The sequence below is a fragment of the Neophocaena asiaeorientalis genome, unplaced genomic scaffold, assembly GCF_003031525.2.
Source record: "Neophocaena asiaeorientalis asiaeorientalis breed wild unplaced genomic scaffold, Neophocaena_asiaeorientalis_V1.1 scaffold76, whole genome shotgun sequence".
Lineage (NCBI taxonomy): Eukaryota > Metazoa > Chordata > Mammalia > Artiodactyla > Phocoenidae > Neophocaena > Neophocaena asiaeorientalis.
In genome coordinates, this window is record NW_020173668.1 from 673,461 (window position 1) to 692,177 (window position 18,717).

At 50.6% G+C, this 18,717-nt stretch overlaps 1 protein-coding gene across 1 annotated transcript in view; it reads left to right on the forward strand.

The window, feature by feature from the left end:
• IQGAP3 (IQ motif containing GTPase activating protein 3) overlaps window positions 1–18,717 on the forward strand; it is a 40,504-nt gene that overhangs the window by 5,949 nt on the left and 15,838 nt on the right. The window contains exons 3-20 of the mRNA XM_024748196.1: window positions 1,555–1,711; window positions 2,355–2,432; window positions 3,736–3,812; window positions 4,560–4,627; window positions 4,717–4,830; window positions 5,077–5,255; window positions 5,497–5,516; window positions 5,715–5,779; window positions 6,356–6,519; window positions 7,048–7,132; window positions 8,743–8,906; window positions 10,617–10,771; window positions 12,487–12,608; window positions 12,711–12,874; window positions 14,233–14,323; window positions 15,201–15,371; window positions 15,461–15,600; window positions 15,705–15,875. Coding sequence (XP_024603964.1) covers window positions 1,555–1,711; window positions 2,355–2,432; window positions 3,736–3,812; window positions 4,560–4,627; window positions 4,717–4,830; window positions 5,077–5,255; window positions 5,497–5,516; window positions 5,715–5,779; window positions 6,356–6,519; window positions 7,048–7,132; window positions 8,743–8,906; window positions 10,617–10,771; window positions 12,487–12,608; window positions 12,711–12,874; window positions 14,233–14,323; window positions 15,201–15,371; window positions 15,461–15,600; window positions 15,705–15,875 — 2,185 coding nt within the window. The remainder of the gene's footprint in view (window positions 1–1,554; window positions 1,712–2,354; window positions 2,433–3,735; window positions 3,813–4,559; window positions 4,628–4,716; window positions 4,831–5,076; window positions 5,256–5,496; window positions 5,517–5,714; window positions 5,780–6,355; window positions 6,520–7,047; window positions 7,133–8,742; window positions 8,907–10,616; window positions 10,772–12,486; window positions 12,609–12,710; window positions 12,875–14,232; window positions 14,324–15,200; window positions 15,372–15,460; window positions 15,601–15,704; window positions 15,876–18,717) is intronic.

Genomic DNA, 18,717 nt, shown 5'->3' on the forward strand with positions numbered 1-18,717 from the left:
CGTGGGCTCCTTAGTTGTGGCATGCATGTGGGATCTAGTTCCCTGACCAGGGATCAAACCCAGGCCCCCTGCATTGGGAGCACAGAGTCTTAACCACTGCACCACCAGGGAAGTCCCACAATTGACTTTTATATATTAACCTTGTCTTTTGCAACCTTGCTATAATCACTTATTAACGCCACAAGTTTTCTGGTATCATGCTTTCAGATTTTCTACAAAGACAGTCATGCCATCTGTGAACAAAGACAACATCACGTCCTTTTATCCCCTTACATACTTTAATACATATCTCTATATATGGACACTTGGTTACATAACCACAATACCATTATAATACCCACCTAAGTTATTCATTAATCCTTGGATCAACACCCAGGCCATCTTCAAATTTTCCTGATTGTCTGAAAAAATCATCTATTTTTACAGTTGGCTTATTCAGTTAAGGATCTGAAAGAGTTCACATTTGACATTTGGTTGTTATGTACTACTAAGTCTTCTTTCATCTGGAACTGACATAAACAGTTCTTTATGTCATTGACTTGTCGAGGAAACCGGGTCATTTGTCCTGTAGAACATCCTACATTCTGGCTTTGTCTATTCACTTCCTGTGTCCCTCAACTTGTTCTTCTGTACCCCATATTTCCTGTGAATGGATGTTGTCTCTAAAGACAGGATAAATGCTTAATTCTTTCCTTTTAATCAATAGCATATTTTTAATGTTCTCCAAAGAAAGTAGGTAGGATGGGGTAGGGAAGGCATGAAGGGAGGTGTGACTGGCTCTCTCTTTGAAAACAGATCTTTCCTATAGGCCCCAATATGCGGAGAAGCCCTTATTCTCTCCCTCGTACAATCATCAGCCATAATAATACTTTACATTTATATTCAAAGTGTTTCACATTCATTAAGTCATTTAATCCTGGCAGCTGCCCACTGAAGCAGGAGGTACAGGTGGTATCTTCATTTTGCAGATTATACAGCTGAGGCCCAGAGAGGTGAAGTGAGGGAAATGGCGTGGAAAGCAGGTCTTCTGATTCGAAGGGCTGTGACCTTTCTGTCCCTTTGTGCTGCTCTCCTCGCTTCAACCCTGGGGCCTCCCTGCTCCCCTCATCATCATCAAAGCTGGGTTATGTGCTGTGTAGACATGACTTTTGTATACCTGGGTTCTCAGAACTTGCAGAATAAGAGAAGTGAGCAGGTACAATTTGGTTCAACAGTCAAATGCATAACCAGACTGAGTGAGAGGTTATATCATGTAACAGGTAAGAGCCTGTTTAAGCCTCACTGAAGATGGGCAGCTTCAGTATCTGTCAGGGAAGATGTATAGGGTGGGTGGGAGCTGAGGATAGGCCACTCCAGGTGTTTGCGGCAGCTTGGGAGAAGGTGGGAACAGCCAGGCAATGGGCAGAGAGGGGAGTTGGGAGTAGGGCAGGAACAGGAGGCAGGAGAGAGTGAGAGGCTGCCTAGGGGGAGAGAGGGAGGGAGGGAAGGTCTTGTGGTTGGAATGAAGTGCTGTGGCTTGCCAGAGGGGGTGAGAAGCTTCTCTCATGCTCTCAGCTGGATGGAGGCCTGCCTGAAGGAGGAGCTTCCTTCCCCGGTGGAGCTGGAGGAGAGCCTCCGGAACGGAGTGCTGCTGGCCAAGCTGGGCCACTGTTTTGCACCCTCTGTGGTTCCCTTGAAGAAGATCTATGACGTGGAGCAGCTACGGTACCAGGTGGGGAGCAGAGGTCTCTACTTTCTACCTTCTTCCTCTCAAACTATCTGTTCTCAAAGTTGTGAGAGTGGGGTGACCATATAATTTATTGTCCAAACCTGGGTACTATTGAGGATAAAATGGGTGCTAGTAATCATTGCACTGGAACAACGGGTTTCAATTGGTGTCTTGCAGCTAGGTGGTGTGTACTATGCTTAGCAGCAAGGGGCATTTGCTAGGTGGGCTTTGAGATGCCTCTGATATGAGAACTTCCAAGCAGATTTTTCTACCCACAGTCTACACTCAGAGGCTTGTGAGCTTTGCCACCTTGAAGTTACTTCCAGGACATGCTGCCCCTTCCCTGTGCTCTAGTCAACCCAACCCGCCTCTCCTTCCCATCCCAGCTCCGGACTCCCCTTTTCCAGGAAGCCTTACTAGCTTGCTAATCCCATCCCTGTGCCATCCTTCCCAAATGACCCACTGGGTCATCCATCCCTGGTGGTTTCTCTCTGTTTTTGTGTCTCTGTCCTGGGGGGATGGGAAATCCATAGCACAGGGTCCTCTGCCCCCACCCCTTGAATCTTCAAGCTGTGGTCTGGGCTCTACCCAGAGGGAACCCTGAGAACTGTGGAAATAGATTCTCTTCTCTTTCCTTCCCTTTTAGGCAACTGGCTTGCATTTCCGTCACACAGACAACATCAACTTTTGGCTGTCTGCAGTAGCCCACATCGGTCTGCCTTCGGTAACACTGAGTCTCAGGATTGGGGTTCATCTTTGCTCTTCACCAGTACTCGCACCTCCACCACACACATGCTTTATCTCCCTGGCACTCTTTAGTGCTCATCTCCATGTGTCTTCTAAATGAATTTAATCTAAGAGTTTAAGTTCCCTGAGGCTGTATGTCTTTGAACCATGTTACTTGGTCTCTGTCTTCACTTCCTTGTGGGTAAGGGAAGTGAAGGGAGGTGAAGGCAACCTGGCCCAGGATGCATTGTTGCCATTGTTCCCATTAGTCAGTGAGGCCCCTATATAACGCAGGAGGTGGGCCTCATGTTGGCCAGCCATCTTTCCACCAGAATTTCATAGTGTGAAGCAAGGACAAACCACATCCCAAGGCGTTAGACTTGGAAGCCTAGGCCAGGACCCCAACTGGACACATGCTGCATGTCCTCTCACTCTTTGACTCTCAGTTTGTTTCTCATCTGTAAAGTGGGGATAGTAATCCCTCCCCTGTCTTCCTTATAAGGTTGTCAGGAAGATCACATGATCTGTGTGAATTCCTTTTGCGAATTACAAAGAACTATACAAATTAAGGCATAAGATTCTGTAGCGTTTTTCTTCACTGTAGAAGGCAATTATAAGACAAGGAAATAACAGTTAAGACAGATGCTTTGGTGAGAGGCAGATCAATAGAGGCCATGTGTTCTCAGTGAGGCTAGAACACTTTTAAGTCTCTAGATTTGGTCTTTTCTTATGTATCTAAGGTAACCAAGAGGTACTGAAGTTAAACCTCATTACAGTCGCCAGGTGGCATGAGAAATCATGCCTGGGGTTACTCAGTTCTTAGAGGGGCCCCCACTGATCAGAGACCTTTGGCTTGAAGACAGGGGTGGCATGCCCTGACCCTTTGCAGTCCTTGGCAGCGTGTGTTTCATTAGGCCCCTTGTGGAGTCATGGCCAGCTCCCAGCATGCCACCTTTCTGGCAAGAGTCCAAGGTGAGGGGCACAGGCTGGCTGTGTCTGTAGGATGAAAAGGGGGCCTGTTTCTCCTGGAGCATGTGGCCTGCGTCCTATAGCCTTGATAGCCTTGTCTGGTGTTTGGTTAATCTGGGGCTGTGTGTCCGTGGCCGGGTCTTGGCTTAGTATGGGTCCCCAATGCCTTTCTTTTACACTGAGTGTGTGGATGCAGTGCTGACTGTAAAGAGTTGGGGAGATTGACCCAGAAGCCCCAGGTCAGAGAAGAAACCCATTCCTCAGCCCCTCTCTCCATATCTGGTGCTGCTTCAAAGTCTTCAATGGCAGTAATTGGCTGGTTTCCCCTCTAGACCTTCTTGCCAGAGACCACGGACATTTATGACAAGAAGAACATGCCCCGGGTGGTCTACTGCATCCATGCACTCAGGTGAGAGACTGAGACTTTTGTCATCCAGGTTCCTCTAGGTGGATGCAACCAACAGTCAACAGCAACAAACATTGCAGCAGGGAGGATGGAAGATAGACCACAGGGAACACTTCTCAGAGGGACATTTTTGATCTACATAGTTTTGTTTAGACTTATGTGCATGCTGGAGGGCACATTTATGTGTGATCTGTGTGGATGAAGGGAAAGAGCAGGCGGGGAAGAGTGTTCAGCTTGTGCCCGGGGTGCAAGGAAGTCAGATTAGGATGCATCTGGAGTGTCACATGCCGTCAGCGTGAATGGAGAAGGCTATTTAGTCCTACTCGCAGCCAGCCATCAGCAACCAGTTGGCTAAAGCATAGAAAGTAATTGACCAGTTCCTATGTCCATCATGTCATCTCTTCCTGAATTCATTTCCCACATCCTTTGAGGACTCTGTGCCTTAGCTTAGCGGGTCTCTGCTTGCTATGCCCTTTCCATCCTCCATCTCCATCCAGTGACCTGCCACTGAAATGTGTCCTTCTCTGTGAAGCCTTCGCAATCCCCCCAGAGCTCCTACAGCATCTTATTTTTCTGCTATGGCATTGCCTTGTGCTGACTTACAATAACATCTCTCCCTGTGAATGGGGGATGACTTGTGGGCAGGTGCTGTATGGTCTTCATCTCCAAGTCCCCATAGTATCTCCTGCAAACCTATTACAGTCAGCATGTGAAAATGAATAGGCCCCAATGCCTTCTATTCTTTCCTAGTCTCTTCCTCTTCCGGCTGGGATTGGCCCCTCAGATACATGATCTATATGGGAAAGTGAAATTCACAGGTAAGCCCAGCTCCTTCCCCAACCACCACAGTCTGGGCAGGTCTTGGGGGTTCTGGGCCTGATGAAGGGCATCTGTGCTATAATTGCAGCTGAGGAACTCAGCAACATGGCCTCTGAACTAGCTAAATATGGCCTCCAGCTGCCTGCCTTCAGCAAGATCGGGGGCATCCTGGCCAATGAACTCTCGGTGGATGAGGCTGCAGGTAGAGACCAGGCTCCCCTGCTGGGGTAGCTCAGTGAGTATGGGAGGACTCTGAACCTTATAGCCCCTGCATAAATCCTGGATACTTCTCATCATAGGCAGGGCCAACAGCCTACCTGGCTTGCCTGGCCCCTGTGGATGGAAAAAGGGGATGGATGATGTCAGAGTGGGGTCTGCAGCTGGTTACGCTGTAGCTGGACTGGGGTTTGCTCTGGCATCCTGACCTTGTCTTTATGTCCCCTCCTAGTCCATGCAGCTGTTCTTGCCATCAATGAGGCAGTGGAGCGAGGAGTGGTCAAGGACACCCTGGCTGCCTTGCAGAATCCCAGTGCTCTGCTGGGGAATCTTCGAGAGCCTCTGGCAGCCATCTACCAGGAGCTGCTGGCCCAGGCCAAGATGGAGAAGGCTGCCAATGCCAGGAACCGCGTAAGGAGCCTTGGATGGCAGGGGACGAAAAGCTGGGTGGCCTGGAAAATCTCGAGTGAAACCAGGACTCCTATTTGTCCTGTCTCCGGAATCCAAAGTTGCCTAGAGAAACTAACTTGTCGGTTATTTTTGAGAAACAGGAGAGGAACTCAGGAGAATAATGGGAATTCAAAAGAGAAGATAGGGGAAAATGTTCTGGGGCAGGGCTGAGAGACTGGAATGTAGAACTGGATGAGATTAGACTGGAGATTCCAAAAGGTAGTTCAACTTAACTGTGTCAGTGCCAGGGGGTTAGATCCCACGATTTCCCCAGATTCCTTCCAACCAAACTGACCTTTGGCCTTGGGAAGACCCCCAGAAGAAGAAATAGTTATAGACAGGGAGGGAGGGGTAAGAAAGATTGAATTGGTTTTCCCAGGTTCCCCTCTCAATGTAGTTTTTGCAGAATGATGGAGAAAGCCAGGACATCTATGACTGCTACCTAACTCAGGCTGAAATCCAGGGCAACATCAACCATGTCAATGGTAAGAGAGAAAGGCCAGGAGGGGTTTGAAGGGTAAGCCCCCGCCTAGGGAGTTATGGGGTTGGCTTCTCTCAGGCCAGAAGACCCATGACCTCACTTGGGCCAACACTTATTTCAAGGGAAGATCAAAGTCAAGGCTGTGTGTGCTCTGTTTTACGTCTGTTAACGTCTGGAGAAGTGGTCGCTGTCAAGGGGGCTTCTGTTTGAATGGACATCCATAGAGTGGACAGAGGCAAAGGGACAGGCTTTTCAGCTCTTGGTTCCGGGGGCGGTTGGTCTGGGGTCCTTCAAGAAGAGAGTTTGGAGAATGGATGGGGGTAGGAGATCAGGGCAGGAGAGGCGGCTTGAAAGCCCAGGATGGAGCGTGCCTCTACCTTTTTAGGTCAGGATATCCTCAGGGTATGGGGTAGTGAGATGGGTAGGCTGTGAAGATCAAGCTGAAGAATTTGGGCTGGGCCCTAGGAGCCCAGGGGGCAGGGGTGAGGGTAACCCTGGGCAGGCAGGAAGGGGGCTGAACTGGGGATGTTAAGGGGTGGGCTTTCTCACACCATCCATTATGGAGTCTTGGTCTTTTCAGTCCATGGGGCTCTAGAAGTTGTTGATGATGCCCTGGAAAGACAGAGCCCTGAGGCCTTGCTTGAGGCCCTTCAAGACCCTGTCCTGGCCCTGCAAGGAGTGAGGAGAGACCTTGCAGACTGGTACCTGGAACAGCTGAGCTCAGACAGAGAGCAGAAAGCACAGGTCAGGCTCTGTCTATGACCTGCTACCTCCTCTATCTGACTATAGGATGGGGGAGGGCCTCACCACTGTCAATTCTTTGTATTCAGTAAGTACTGACTACATGTTTAAATGGTTAAATTACCCCAAAGCCTAATGGACCACGCTGATCAGCTTCTGCCTCCTGAGAATCTCTCATACTGACCGGGGAGGGGGGGACCCAGGGGCAGTCCAGTAGGCAGTGATATGCTCCCCCATTGCTGAATTGAGGCCTCAGGTTAGCAATCTTATTTTCAATGCTGTTGACTTTCTCCCTGACACTATATTTGTGTTGCCCGTGTTGTTATTTCAGGTGCTTGCTGGGTAAGAAAGAGCCAGAGGTTAGAGATGAGTTCTGAGGGATGGGTGGGCCAGGCTAGTCTGCCTAAAGGGGAGAGGTGGGGTTGAGGGTGGGTGACTGGGTGGACCTGGGGCTCATGCTGGCAGCTCCTGAAGTATGTTCATGGTCCCAGGAGGACTCTCTTCTACTGCATCTCTTCCCTCTTCCAGGAGCTGGGCCTGGTGGAGCTTCTGGAAAAGGAGGAGGTCCAAGCTGGTGTGGCTGCAGCCAACATAAAGTGTGATCAGGAACAAGCCAGTAAGTCATCTCCAGACTGAGACCTGGTCTGGGTGTATCACTGGCTCTTGGGAGAGCATGTAACTCCTTTGCCAGCTTCTGTGTAGAGCAAGGTAGACTGCTGCCCGATTTTCCAGCTCCCCACCTAGTGTGCCCTATTCCTGGCCGCCTGGGGAGATGCTACAGGTAAGTTCATCAAGGCCCTGGAGATAATAACAGTCAGTACTGCACCAGGCTGGACTTCTAGGACAGGCAGTTTCCTTCTAGGCACCTCCCCTGTATTTTGACCGTTTCAACTTGGTTGAGTTCCTTTGGCTTCTGAAATATAGTGATGGCCCAGATGAGAGAGAAACTCATGATCCAGCTCAGTTTCCCTTAAAAACATGATATACAAATATAATTCTTTATTAAAAGAATGTGGGTTAGCGATTGTCCCCCTCCAAGGGGATCAATCTGGATAGCAGGCGTGAAGAGAGATAGAGTGCCGAGGCGCCACGCAGCAGCCTGTGGACAACCACACCTGGCATGAATGCTTGCCTCCGGCTGGACTTGCTCAGTCACCCTTCACCTTTGTCTGGCAGGGCTCTCTGTGGCTACCTCATGGAGCCCCCAGGCCGCTCCTGGCTAACTGCCTGCTTATCGCTCAGTTCCTTGCTGTTGCCAGAATAATCGCTCAAGCACAGATCTGATCTTAGCTTCTTTGTTGAACATCTTCAGACCGTCGTGGCTTCTTCCATATTTCTCCTAGACTTTAGTCCCATCTCCTCAGCATGGTAGGTGAGACCTTCCAAATGTCTCCCCCAACCCTTCTCTTCACATCCCACCAGCCCAGTTGAGTCAGATGACCTGTTCTTCCTTGACTGCCCACAGCTTTGCCCACTGCCAGGCCTCTGGTCCTCTGGATTACAGTTCTCCCACGTTTTCACCAGTGGAAAGCAGATGAAAATATCCTGCAGAGCTGCCTCAAATGCCTCCTCCTCTGTGAAATCTTCCTACTCTCTCCCCCTAGAATCCCTCCTCCCCCACGCTGCCAGTGGATTTGCAGGGAGGGGAAGTACCTCTCACATAGCGGTGGCAGCAATGCAATGTAGGTAATTTTGTATCCTTATTTTTCCCCAGTGGATTTTGTGCTCCTTGATGTCAATGCCCATATCTGCTTGGCATTTTATAAGCACCAGCATTTGAAAACTAAAACTACGTAGATACACCAGGGCCCCTTTTTAGCTTACTCTTGCCCTTTGCAGCCCAAATGGCTCCACCTTGGAGCTAGTTCCCTATTCTTCTGCGCTGTCATCAAGATTTGGTCCCTGGAGCCCCTTGACTAACTTCATCTTAGTTGTGCTACATAGCCTCCTGTCAATCTTATGCTCACCACCCTAGGAATTCACCTCTGCTATGACAGCCACCTGCTGAGCTACTCAACTTCTAGGCCTGACAAATTGCTTCTTCCGGAGCCTCTTCTTAAAGCGACCCAACCCCTTTCCCTCCTGAACATTTAGAAACGCATTTTGAACCTAGCAGAGGTTCAAAGCCATTTCCCCTCAGAGATCGCCCGCAGAACCTAGTTAGCCAGGAGAGTGGAAATGGCACTGGATGCCCAGCCTGTACAGCCTCTCCTTCCTCCCCTGCAGTGCTCCAGGCCGTGCAGAGGATCAACAAAGCCATCCGGAGGGGAGTGGCAGCTGACACCGTGAAGGAGCTGATGTGCCCAGAAGCCCAGCTGCCTCCAGTGTACCCCTTTGCATCAGCTGTGTACCAGCAGGAGCTGGCAGTGCTCCAGCGGCAGCAGCGGGGGGTAAGCCCTAGAAATGAGGATCCAGCTCTTGGGTTCCCAAGGAGCTGGAGGGATCAGAGCAGTCAGTCCAGAGCACCCATGAGGGCACCCTTAGATTCTGACAAGAGATTAGGGGTGGGAGGTGGGCTACCATCCTTGCCCTCCTGAGTGTATTATAATAGCAAATACCTTTGAGAAAACACTGCTTTAAACACTCATTTAATCCTAAAAGAACCCTATGAGATAAGTATTATTATTTCCATTTTAGAGATGAGGAAACAGATACAGAAGTTAAGTAACTTGCCCAAAACAGCTGTGGCTGGCAGTGCTGGGAGTGCATGCAAAGCTGAATATACTTGAAGCCTATGTTTTTTTGTTTTTTTTTTTTTTTTAAAGAGATTTTTTTTTATGTATTTATTTGGCTGTGCCGGGTCTTAGTTGTGGCATGCGAACTCTTAGTTGCAGCATGTGGGATCTTAGTTCCCTGACCAGGGATCGAACCCAGAGCCCCCTGCATTGGGAGCGTGGAGTCTTAGCCACTGGACCACCAGGGAAGTCCCGAAGCCTATGTTTTTAACCACTCTGCTGTCCCACCTCCCCCTGTCCATACAGCTTCTCTGACGGTGAGGTGATAGGGCCCTCCTGTAGGGACTTCCCAGCCTGTTGGAGGAGTTAGAACACACCCGAGGGCCCAGGCAGGGACACAGGGAGGAGTAGATGATGTAAATGGGAGATGGCTTCACACTAGGGAAATGGAAGGGGCAGAGCTCAGGCTAAGTCTGGGAAGCCTTCTTGGAAGAGAGGAGACTCAATAAAGAATCCTAACCATAGCAGGCATTTATAGAGCATCGACTCCAGGCATGACACTCAGGAAGCTCATGGTCTCAGTGTATGAGACTATAGTACAAGGAAGCATAAAATAAGTCCTAAGAGGTAAAGCATAGCGACTAATGTGGACTTTAGAGCCAGAATCCTTGAGTTAAATTTCAGCTCTACTGCTTCCTAGCTACGTGACCTTGGGCAAACTATTTGCCTCCTCTGCCCCTCAATTCATATATAAAATGGGAACAATAATATATTTATTTCATAGGATTGTTGTAAGGATTAAATGAGTTAACATATGTGCTTAGAAGTGAGCCTGGCGTGAAATTTTTAGCCGCCATCATCATCATTATTATTATTATTTGCAGCATTCTATTAGTAGAGGACAGGAAGGGTGCTCCAGACAGGGAACAGCACAAGCAGATATTTGAGAAGGATGAGAAGACTGGGCAGGGAAGGGGCCCTTGGGTGTGTAGCACAGCACTGAGGAGCCCACTTTATCTTGTTCTCAGTGTGCCCAGGGCCTAGTGCAGTTCTTGGTGTGTGGTAGGGACCAGAAAGGAGCAGGTAGAACTCACTGGTTGAATGTGGGCTCTGGTATCCAGCAGTTAGCTTTAACTTATATTACTTGACTATGGGTTCATCTGTGAAATAGGGATACTTACCTATTACCTCTTTGGCTTGTTATGAAAATTAACTGATAATGTGCACAAAGTACTTATACATTGAGCACATAGTAAGCACTCTCAAGTATTAAGTATGATTAATTATTAGTGAATGGATTAGGCCATAGGTGTTTTGAGACAGAGACTCTGGGATGTGGGAGAGTCTTGGGGGCAGGATGGCAGGCAGACCCCCGAGGCCCTTCACCAGCCCACTAGGGAATCAGCCCTCCCTCTGTTGTAGGAGCTTGGCCAGGAGGAGCTCTTCGTGGCCGTGGAGATGCTCTCAGCCGTGGTCCTGATCAACCGAGCTCTGGAGGCCAGGGATGCCAGCAGCTTCTGGAGCAGTCTGGTGAACCCCGCCACAGGGCTGGCCGAGGTGGAAGGAGAGAATGCTCAACGGTGAGAAAGGTTAAGGTTTAGCTGCATGTTGAGAGAGGGGATGGGTGGGTGATGGAGGGAATGTAGTCAAGAGTCCAAGTTCTTGTGCTCGGAGACTAGCCTTCTGCATGATGCCCTGTTCTCCGGCACAGGCCAACCCTCTGGGTCTGTTTGCAGTTCCCTGGCCTGTGTTTCTCCTGGGAGTTGGTGGGTTCACAGTCATTCCCCTTTCCTCCATTTATTTAATCTTTTATCACAAAGGTTTGAGTACCCACTCATGTGCCAGATACTTTTTTTTTTTTCAATTATTTATTTAGTTGCACCGGGTCTTAGTTGTGGTTCGCAGGCTCCTTAGTTGCAGCACATATGCTCCTTAGTTGCGGCCAGCAGGCTCCTTAGTTGTGGCATGCAAACTCTTAGTTGCAGCATGCATATGGGATCTAGTTCCCTGACCAGGGATTGAACCCAGTCCCCCTGCATTGGGAGCCTGGAGTCTTAACCACTGCTCCACCAGGTAAGTCCTGCCAGGTACTATTCTAGGTGCTGGGAAACAACAGTGAACAAAACACAGTTCCCTGCTCTCTAACTTATGTGCTAGTACAGGGAGACAGACAAAAAACAAACATGTCAAATGATTAGAAGAGCTACGGTGATTAAAAATACAGGGCAAAGCAGATAAAGGGTGGGGACATGGTAAGGGCAGTTTGTCTCTGCTACATAGAATGGTTATGGAAGCCTTCTTTGGTAGGGGGGTCATTTGGAGTGAGACCTAAAAGACATAAGTGATGGCCATGAGCTATCTGGGGCACAGACCCTGAAAAAGAAGTGTCTTTGATGTGTTCAAAGAACACCAGGAAGCCATGAGGCGGAGTGGAGGGAGGGAGGGAAAATAATGGGAGAAGAAGTTGCAGAGGCTGGACCATGTAGGCCTCTGGCTTTTACTCTGAGTGAGGAAGGAAGCCACAGTGGGGGGGTTTAAGTGAGGAGGGAGATGATCTGACCTACTTTTAACAGGATCACTCTGGCTGCTGTGCCGAGAATCGACTACCGGGTTAGAAGGGAAGAAGCAGGGAAACCTGTTAGATGTCTGTTGGAGTAACCTGGGCGAGAGTTGATGGAGGCTTGGCCTAGGGTGGTATCAGTGGAGGTGGTGAAAAGGAGCCAGATTTTGGGTATATTCTGATAGCTGAACTGACAGGATTTGGTTATGTGGTGGATATGGGGTGTGAGAGAGACTGGAGACGGGTATGACTCCCAAGATTTTTGGCCTGAGAAGTTGGAGTAAACAATTACCAAGATGGGAAAGACTGTGGGAAACGCAGGTTGAATGGGGGGGGGATCGGGAGTTTAGATGTTTGCTGCTGGGCTTGCGGTGAATTTTGGCGTTCACGTGGAGATGCCGAGCAGGCAGCTGGCATTTGTGAATGGGCTGTTGGTGTACTTTTTGGAGTCATTAGAATGTGGTGTTTCAAGCCATGAGATTAGGTGAGATCACTTAGGGTGTGAGCACGGAGAGAGAAGAGGCCTGAAGACTGAGTCTTGGGATGCTCCGACATTTAGAAGTGAGGGAGGAACCACCAGAGGAGATTTAGAAGGACAAGCTGTAAGGCGAGACGAGAACCAGGAGAATGTGACGTCCTGGAGGTCAAGTGAGGAAAGTAGTCCAGAAGTTTCTCCTGACCTCTGGCTAATGGTGCGCATACTACCCCCCTCATTCTCACTCACCTGGCTACCAGGTACTTTGATACTCTGGTGAAGCTGCAACAGGTGCATGGAATGGATGGGGCCTTCCTGAGCTGGAATGATCTCCAGGCCACTGTGAGTCAGGTCAACGCCCAGGTCCAGGAAGAGACCAATCGTGAGTGGAGTCCAGGACTGGGGGAAGATGGCCCAATGCGGACAGCCCCATCCCTTAGCCATAAGTCTGGGCCCTCTGCCCACCTATATCTCTCTTTCCCAGAGGTCCTTGCGGTCAGCCTCATCAATGAGGCTCTGGAACAGAACAACCCTGAAAAGACCCTCTCCTCCCTTCTGCTTCCTGCGGCTGGCCTGGACGATGTCAGCCTTCCTGTCGCCCCACGGTACCATCTCCTCCTTGTGGCGGCCAAAAAGCAGAAGGCCCAGGTGAGGCTTGGGCTGGCTGGGTTGGTCACCAGAGCAGGAAGAATATCCCCTATGGGTAGAGCTGTGCCCAGTATGCACCCTGGGAAAGCCAGTCTGATGGACACTGTCCCTTCTGGGAATGCGAGGCAGCGGGGGTTCTGATCTGGCCATGGGGAAGAAGGGCAGAGTTCTAGTCGCCAGCACAGAGCAAATGGTGGGGGCCTTGTGCGTGGGAAGAGCACAGGTCTGGGAGCCAGAAAACCCAGACTGGATTCCCTGCTCTGACACTCAGTGACCATGTGACTTATAGCAATTCCCTAACATCCCTGAGCTCTCCTTATACATCTGTAAAATACCACATGCCCTGGTCCCTACTGGAATGCGGGTAAAAACCAAGTGAGTTGAAGAATGTGGCAGGGTGTAAAACCTGTAACATCCAGAGCAGGCGGCAGCGTAGAGAGTGGCTGAGGACAAGGACTCCTGCATCCTTGTCCAGGTTGCATCCAACTCCAGGTTGCAACCTGGCACCTGACCCTGCACGTGTTACTTACCCTCTCTGGGCCTCAGTTCCCTCACCTACAAGCTTGTGATAATAGTGAACTTGCCTCAGAGTTATAGGGTTTAAGTGAGGTAATATGACAGGAGTACTACCTAAGGTCGATGGAGTTCTAACTCTGTTCCCGAGCATTGTCTTATGTGCTTTGCAAGTTTCAGTTCATAAGAAAGTGCTTTAGAACACTGCCTGGAACACAGTGCTCAATAAAATATTAGTTTAGAACATTCACTCTATTAATGAGGAGAGCTGGGAGGGAGTAGAGTCTGGGATTGGGGTTGGCTAAAGCAAGGGAGGGAACAAGCCTTACAGCGTGGCAGGCACAGGCTCACTTGACCCGTGGTCACATGCAATCTTCCCACTGCCTTGTGCGGCAGAGGACCGTGGAGAGGCATGGGAAGGAGAGGGTGGAGGTCAGGGTCAGATGGGCCCAAGAAGTTGTGAGTTGAGGCGTAGGGGAATGGGGAGGAGGGGCAGGTAAGTGGGGCCTCCGGCGTGGGCTCTCCCTGGACATGGCTGAGGCACAAGGGCAGGGAAGTGAGCTGTTGAGAGGATGGCGGATGCTGAGGGTTTAAGAGGGTTCTGGGGGTGCTGTGGCCAAGCTGAGCTGATGCTTGGCCTGAAAGCAGGGTAGGAAAGAACCTTGTGAACCTGGCAGCAGTCCAAGGGAGCCATAAGGCCATGCCCACGCAGGGTAGGCAGAGGGGAGTGGAGATTGCTACCCTGTGGCTCCCAATGTGGGCCTGCAGTTTGGCTCCCCTGGGCAGCTGGGCTTGGGGAGACCAGCCTGGGCTCTCATCTTGTCCCATCTCTCTCAATTTACCAGGTGACAGGGGATCCTGGAGCTGCGCTATGGCTGGAAGAGATCCGCCAGGAAGTGGTTAGAGCCAACCAGGACACAAACACAGCTCAGAGGAGTAAATGGGCGGGAGTGGGGGCAGGAGTAGAGGGGAGAGGGGTTGGGGGAGGCGAGGAGATGTGGGCTCAGCGGGAGCCTCCCCAGTCACCTCCTTCTCCATTTCAACCTCTTTGGGGAGGCAGGCCAGAATGAGAACAGGGCCGCTGCTTCGACCGTAGGATGGATTTCCTAGCAGTCAGCTGGGCAGGAAATCCTCAGGAGTCGAGAGCCCATAGTCCACCCACTGCCTCCTTCTGTGCCTTCCTATGTACACTTTCCTCCTACAATGTGAGCATGTGAAACCACATGGGGGTCAAAAACCCATCCCGTTTTCTACTGGTAGCTTGAGTCTGGCAACAATCATCTCTGGTTAGAGAATGTTTAGTCTTGAAGTTGGCGAAGAGGGGTTGGCTTTGAGGAAAACTAGGCAAGGTCAGTACAAATAGACACTGGTGTTATTTCTGGTGTGGGGTGCTGATGGTGTTAGTTTTCAGTGTCTGGAGTCCATCTGTCTGTCTATGAGTGACTGGAAGGCAGGGGCTGCATCAACTCCCCCTACTTCTTGGACTTTATTCTTCTCCTAAAAGACTGTCTTGAGGCTCTCTGACCATATCCTGCCCTGGATCTTCTGTACAAGCTGACTTTCCTTTTACCAAGCCCCAGCCCAGCCCTACACAGCCTTCCTCCAGGAAGCCTTCCTTGATTGCTAGCTTTTCCTCCAAGCACAGCTGCATGCTGCTTCTTTTCATCTGTGTCCATCCTGGGGTGTCCTTGTCCCTTCCATCAGGCAGAGTGGTTTTGTGTCCTTCTTCTCTGGATCCCTTCCCAACAGACAGGACAGGGTCTCTGGGAGGGGCTCGGAAAGATTGACCACTTCCTCCCGATGCCCCTATTAGTGGCTCTTGGTGTGGCCGCCATCAATCAGGCCATCAAGGAGGGCAAGGCAGCCCAGACAGAACGGGTGTTAAGAAACCCCTCCGTGGGCCTCCGAGGGGTGGTTCCTGACTGTGCTGACGGCTACCAGCAAGTCCTGGAAGATGCCATGGCAAAGAAGCGGCGCCCAGGTAGTGGCCTTACCATGCCCCTCCCATCTCTGCATGCCTCAGCCACCTCTAGCCTCCTCTGAGCCTTCTCTGCTTACTTGGTTTCTGCTTAGGGGATACAGCGCTCTGGGTTCAACATGACATGAAGGATGGTACCGCCTACTACTTCCATCTGCAGACCTTCCAGGGGACCTGGGAGCGACCCTCCGGCTGCCGCCTCAACACCTCCCACCTGACTCGGGAGGAGATCCAGGTTGGCGGGCCCCTGCAATGAAGGGGGCTCATGGATGGGAAGTTTCCTGCGGGAGAGGCTCCCACCCACCAGGACACCAAAGGCTCTCTCTCCTACTTCCGCAGTTGGCCGTCACCAAGATCACCGCTGCCCACGACCGCCAACAGCTCTGGAAGGCCAATGTGGGCTTCATTATCCGGCTCCAGGCCCGCCTCCGCGGCTTCCTTGTTCGGCAGAAGTTTGCTGAACGTTCCCACTTTCTGAGGACCTGGCTCCCAGCAGTCATCAAAATCCAGGTAGCAGGCTCTGGCCATCTGAGGCTTCAGGGCCTGGACAGACCTGAGCTTCAGGGTTTTCTCCCTACTTACTTCTTGCTGAGTGGAGTTGGGATGATCTTTTGGCCTCTGAACCGGAGTGATTAAGAGCGTGGATTCTGGAGCCCAGACTGCTTGGGTTTGAATCCCCGTTCCACCAGGTTAGCTGCATGACCTCAACAAGTTATTTACTCTCTCCCAGTTTCCCCATCTGAAAACGAGGAATCTGGAAATTGTAGCACCCACCTTATAGGGTTGTTCTGAGGTGATATCTAAAGTACATCTAAACAGTACCTGGCAGATAGGCAAGAACATGGTATAAATGCTAGTTACTGTCGTCATCATCACCCTCCAGAGGGTATGAGAGCTGCTTTTTAGCTTCTCCAGGGGGAGAGTAGAAGATTTAGTGAGACATCAGGGTATAGACACCAGGAGGACTTCCTGCCTAGAAAAGGAGTAGTGAAGAGGTGGTGGTGGTTAAACAGAAAAGGAGTGGAATCCCTTATGGAAAGAACTCTACCTTTTCTCTCCAGCCAGCCTTTCCATTTTTATTCTCCCAACCTGTGGATGGTCCAGTGTGGCCTCTGAGACCAACCCCCAAGTAACTGGGGCACGAGGCCAACTGGGAAGATAGGCCTCGGGCCCAGGCACTTTACAAGCCAGGAACAGTGGGAGCTGAGCAAACAGAGACCTCCTCAGGCAGATGTGACCTGGAGGGCCTCGTGGCAATGTTGGCAGTGTAAAAGAGATTTTATTTAATGAACACCTCCAAATGCCCAGTATCTGAGAGGGATGCCACTTGGCACTGGGCAAGGGTGAGAGATGGGTGTGAGAGACACAGGTGAGTGATCACATCTCTCCCATCGCAGGAACTGGAATACAGTGGATGTGAGATATTGTGATAGTAGGGACGCAGAGATAATACCAGAGAACCCCAAGGGAGACAGAAGCACAGACTGAGACTGGCCAATGGCCCTTGATTATGATCTGGGACATGTGGTGGTCATTGAGAACTCAGGCTTTGGAGTCAGAGACTACAGTTTGCCTCTTGGTCCTACTACTTCTGGGCACCTTACTTAAGCCTCTCCAGCATTCAGTTTCCTCATCCATAATGGTGGTACTCGCCTCATGTTGATTGTGAGGGTAAAGTAGGAAAATTACATGTAGCACTTAGTGCAGTACGTACTCTATTGGTGGGAGCCATTACGAGATGTAAATTTCGGGGCATTGGTCCCAGAATTCAAAACAGAACCTTAATAATCAGCATTTAGTGGTCTAAATCATAGGAATTCCTCCCTCCTGAGCACAGCCTGGCATCTCACAGCAACTCTAAGGAGCAGAAGAGCCACACCAGCAGTGGGAGAGGGCACAACGTCCGAAGGCGAGTTTGCTACTGAGCCTGGATGTGTGCCAGCTCTGGCCTGGGTCCTGGGAGACAGAGAAAGGGAGAGGGGGCCCAGAGCCCCAGGCTACCTGCTCTCCAGCTAGTGGGTGTGAGACTCATAAACGAAGCATCTTAGGTGTGCTGAGGCTTTAATCTCTCCTGAGAGGTCTGGCCCTGGCCAGGACCCCAGTCAGGGTCCTGAATTCTGACCAATCCAGATTTGGAGGCCTTCTCTTTAAGGAGCAGCCACGTGGGGGTGGGTAGGTGGTAAGGGCAGAGAGGAGACCCCTCAGCCTTTCCCCACAGCAACTGACAATATGTCAGGCAGTACCTGGAGTAGGAGGGAAAAGAGTGCTGAGGAAACGCACAGACTTGGGGCTTCCTGGCCTCTAGGCTCCAAGATGGACAGCTGGTATCATGGGGCCAAGCTGTCTCTTTTATATCCTTTCCCAACAGAAGGACAGTGTAAGTCTTAGGGGAAAGCCTGGCCAAGAGAGCTGGCTTTAGAAGGGGCTGGGAGGGCCAGTTGTCTGAAAGAGGATGCCCTTAATGCACCAAGCCATGGCAATGTCAGCGGCAGAGTTCTCCAGGGCCTGAGCTCTCAGGAGATGTTTAACGTGTTCCCTAAAAGACAGGATTTCAGTGGGTAGAGACAGGGCTGGGGTGAGGGTGGGCATAGACAAAGGTTCAGGGGCAGAAGATCATAAGGCATGTTTAGGAGAAAGTGAAATGTCTGAGGTGGTTAAAATCCTTAAGGAAGTAGGGATCGGTAGACAGATAGGAGTGGGGGGTCAGATGGTTGAGAACTTCTGGAAACTATGGGGCTGGAAGAAACATGGTCTAAGTGGTACTTTAGGAAAATTAATCTCACACAAGCTTGGGGTGAAAGGGAAGAGGCTCCTAGGAAGGAGACCAAAACAGAAGGGAGCCATGAGATTTGTGTCTTAGGGACCGAAGGGGATGTGATTTACGGAGGAGATGGTCATTTAGACCCTTTGCAGCAGACTAGCAGTGGGGAGGGGCATCAGCCTGACAGCTGAATTACTGGGGGCCTTAGAGGGAAGATTTGCTGAGAGCTGGGATTCAGAGCTGAATGGTAGAGTTGTAAAGAGAAGAGTGAGTTATGAGAGCATGAATGACCTGCTGCCCAGATGGCCATTGGCAGAGATGGTGGGCACACAGCTCTGTGCCTGCATACACTTTCCACCTGTGCCACCATGTGCCTCTCCAGACCATGGAGTGTGTGACAGAGTGTGGTAGTCTTTATGTGGGTGGATGAGTATGTTGGGGGGGGTTATGGTACATGCTGTGGTGAAGCTGGTGAGTAGAGGTGTGCTTTATTAAGATCTTTTACGCTTGTATCTTAACAGTTGCTTCTATGAGGAGGTGTTGCTTAGCATGAGTGTGTATGTTTGATTGCATGGTGCAAGCGTGAGTGTG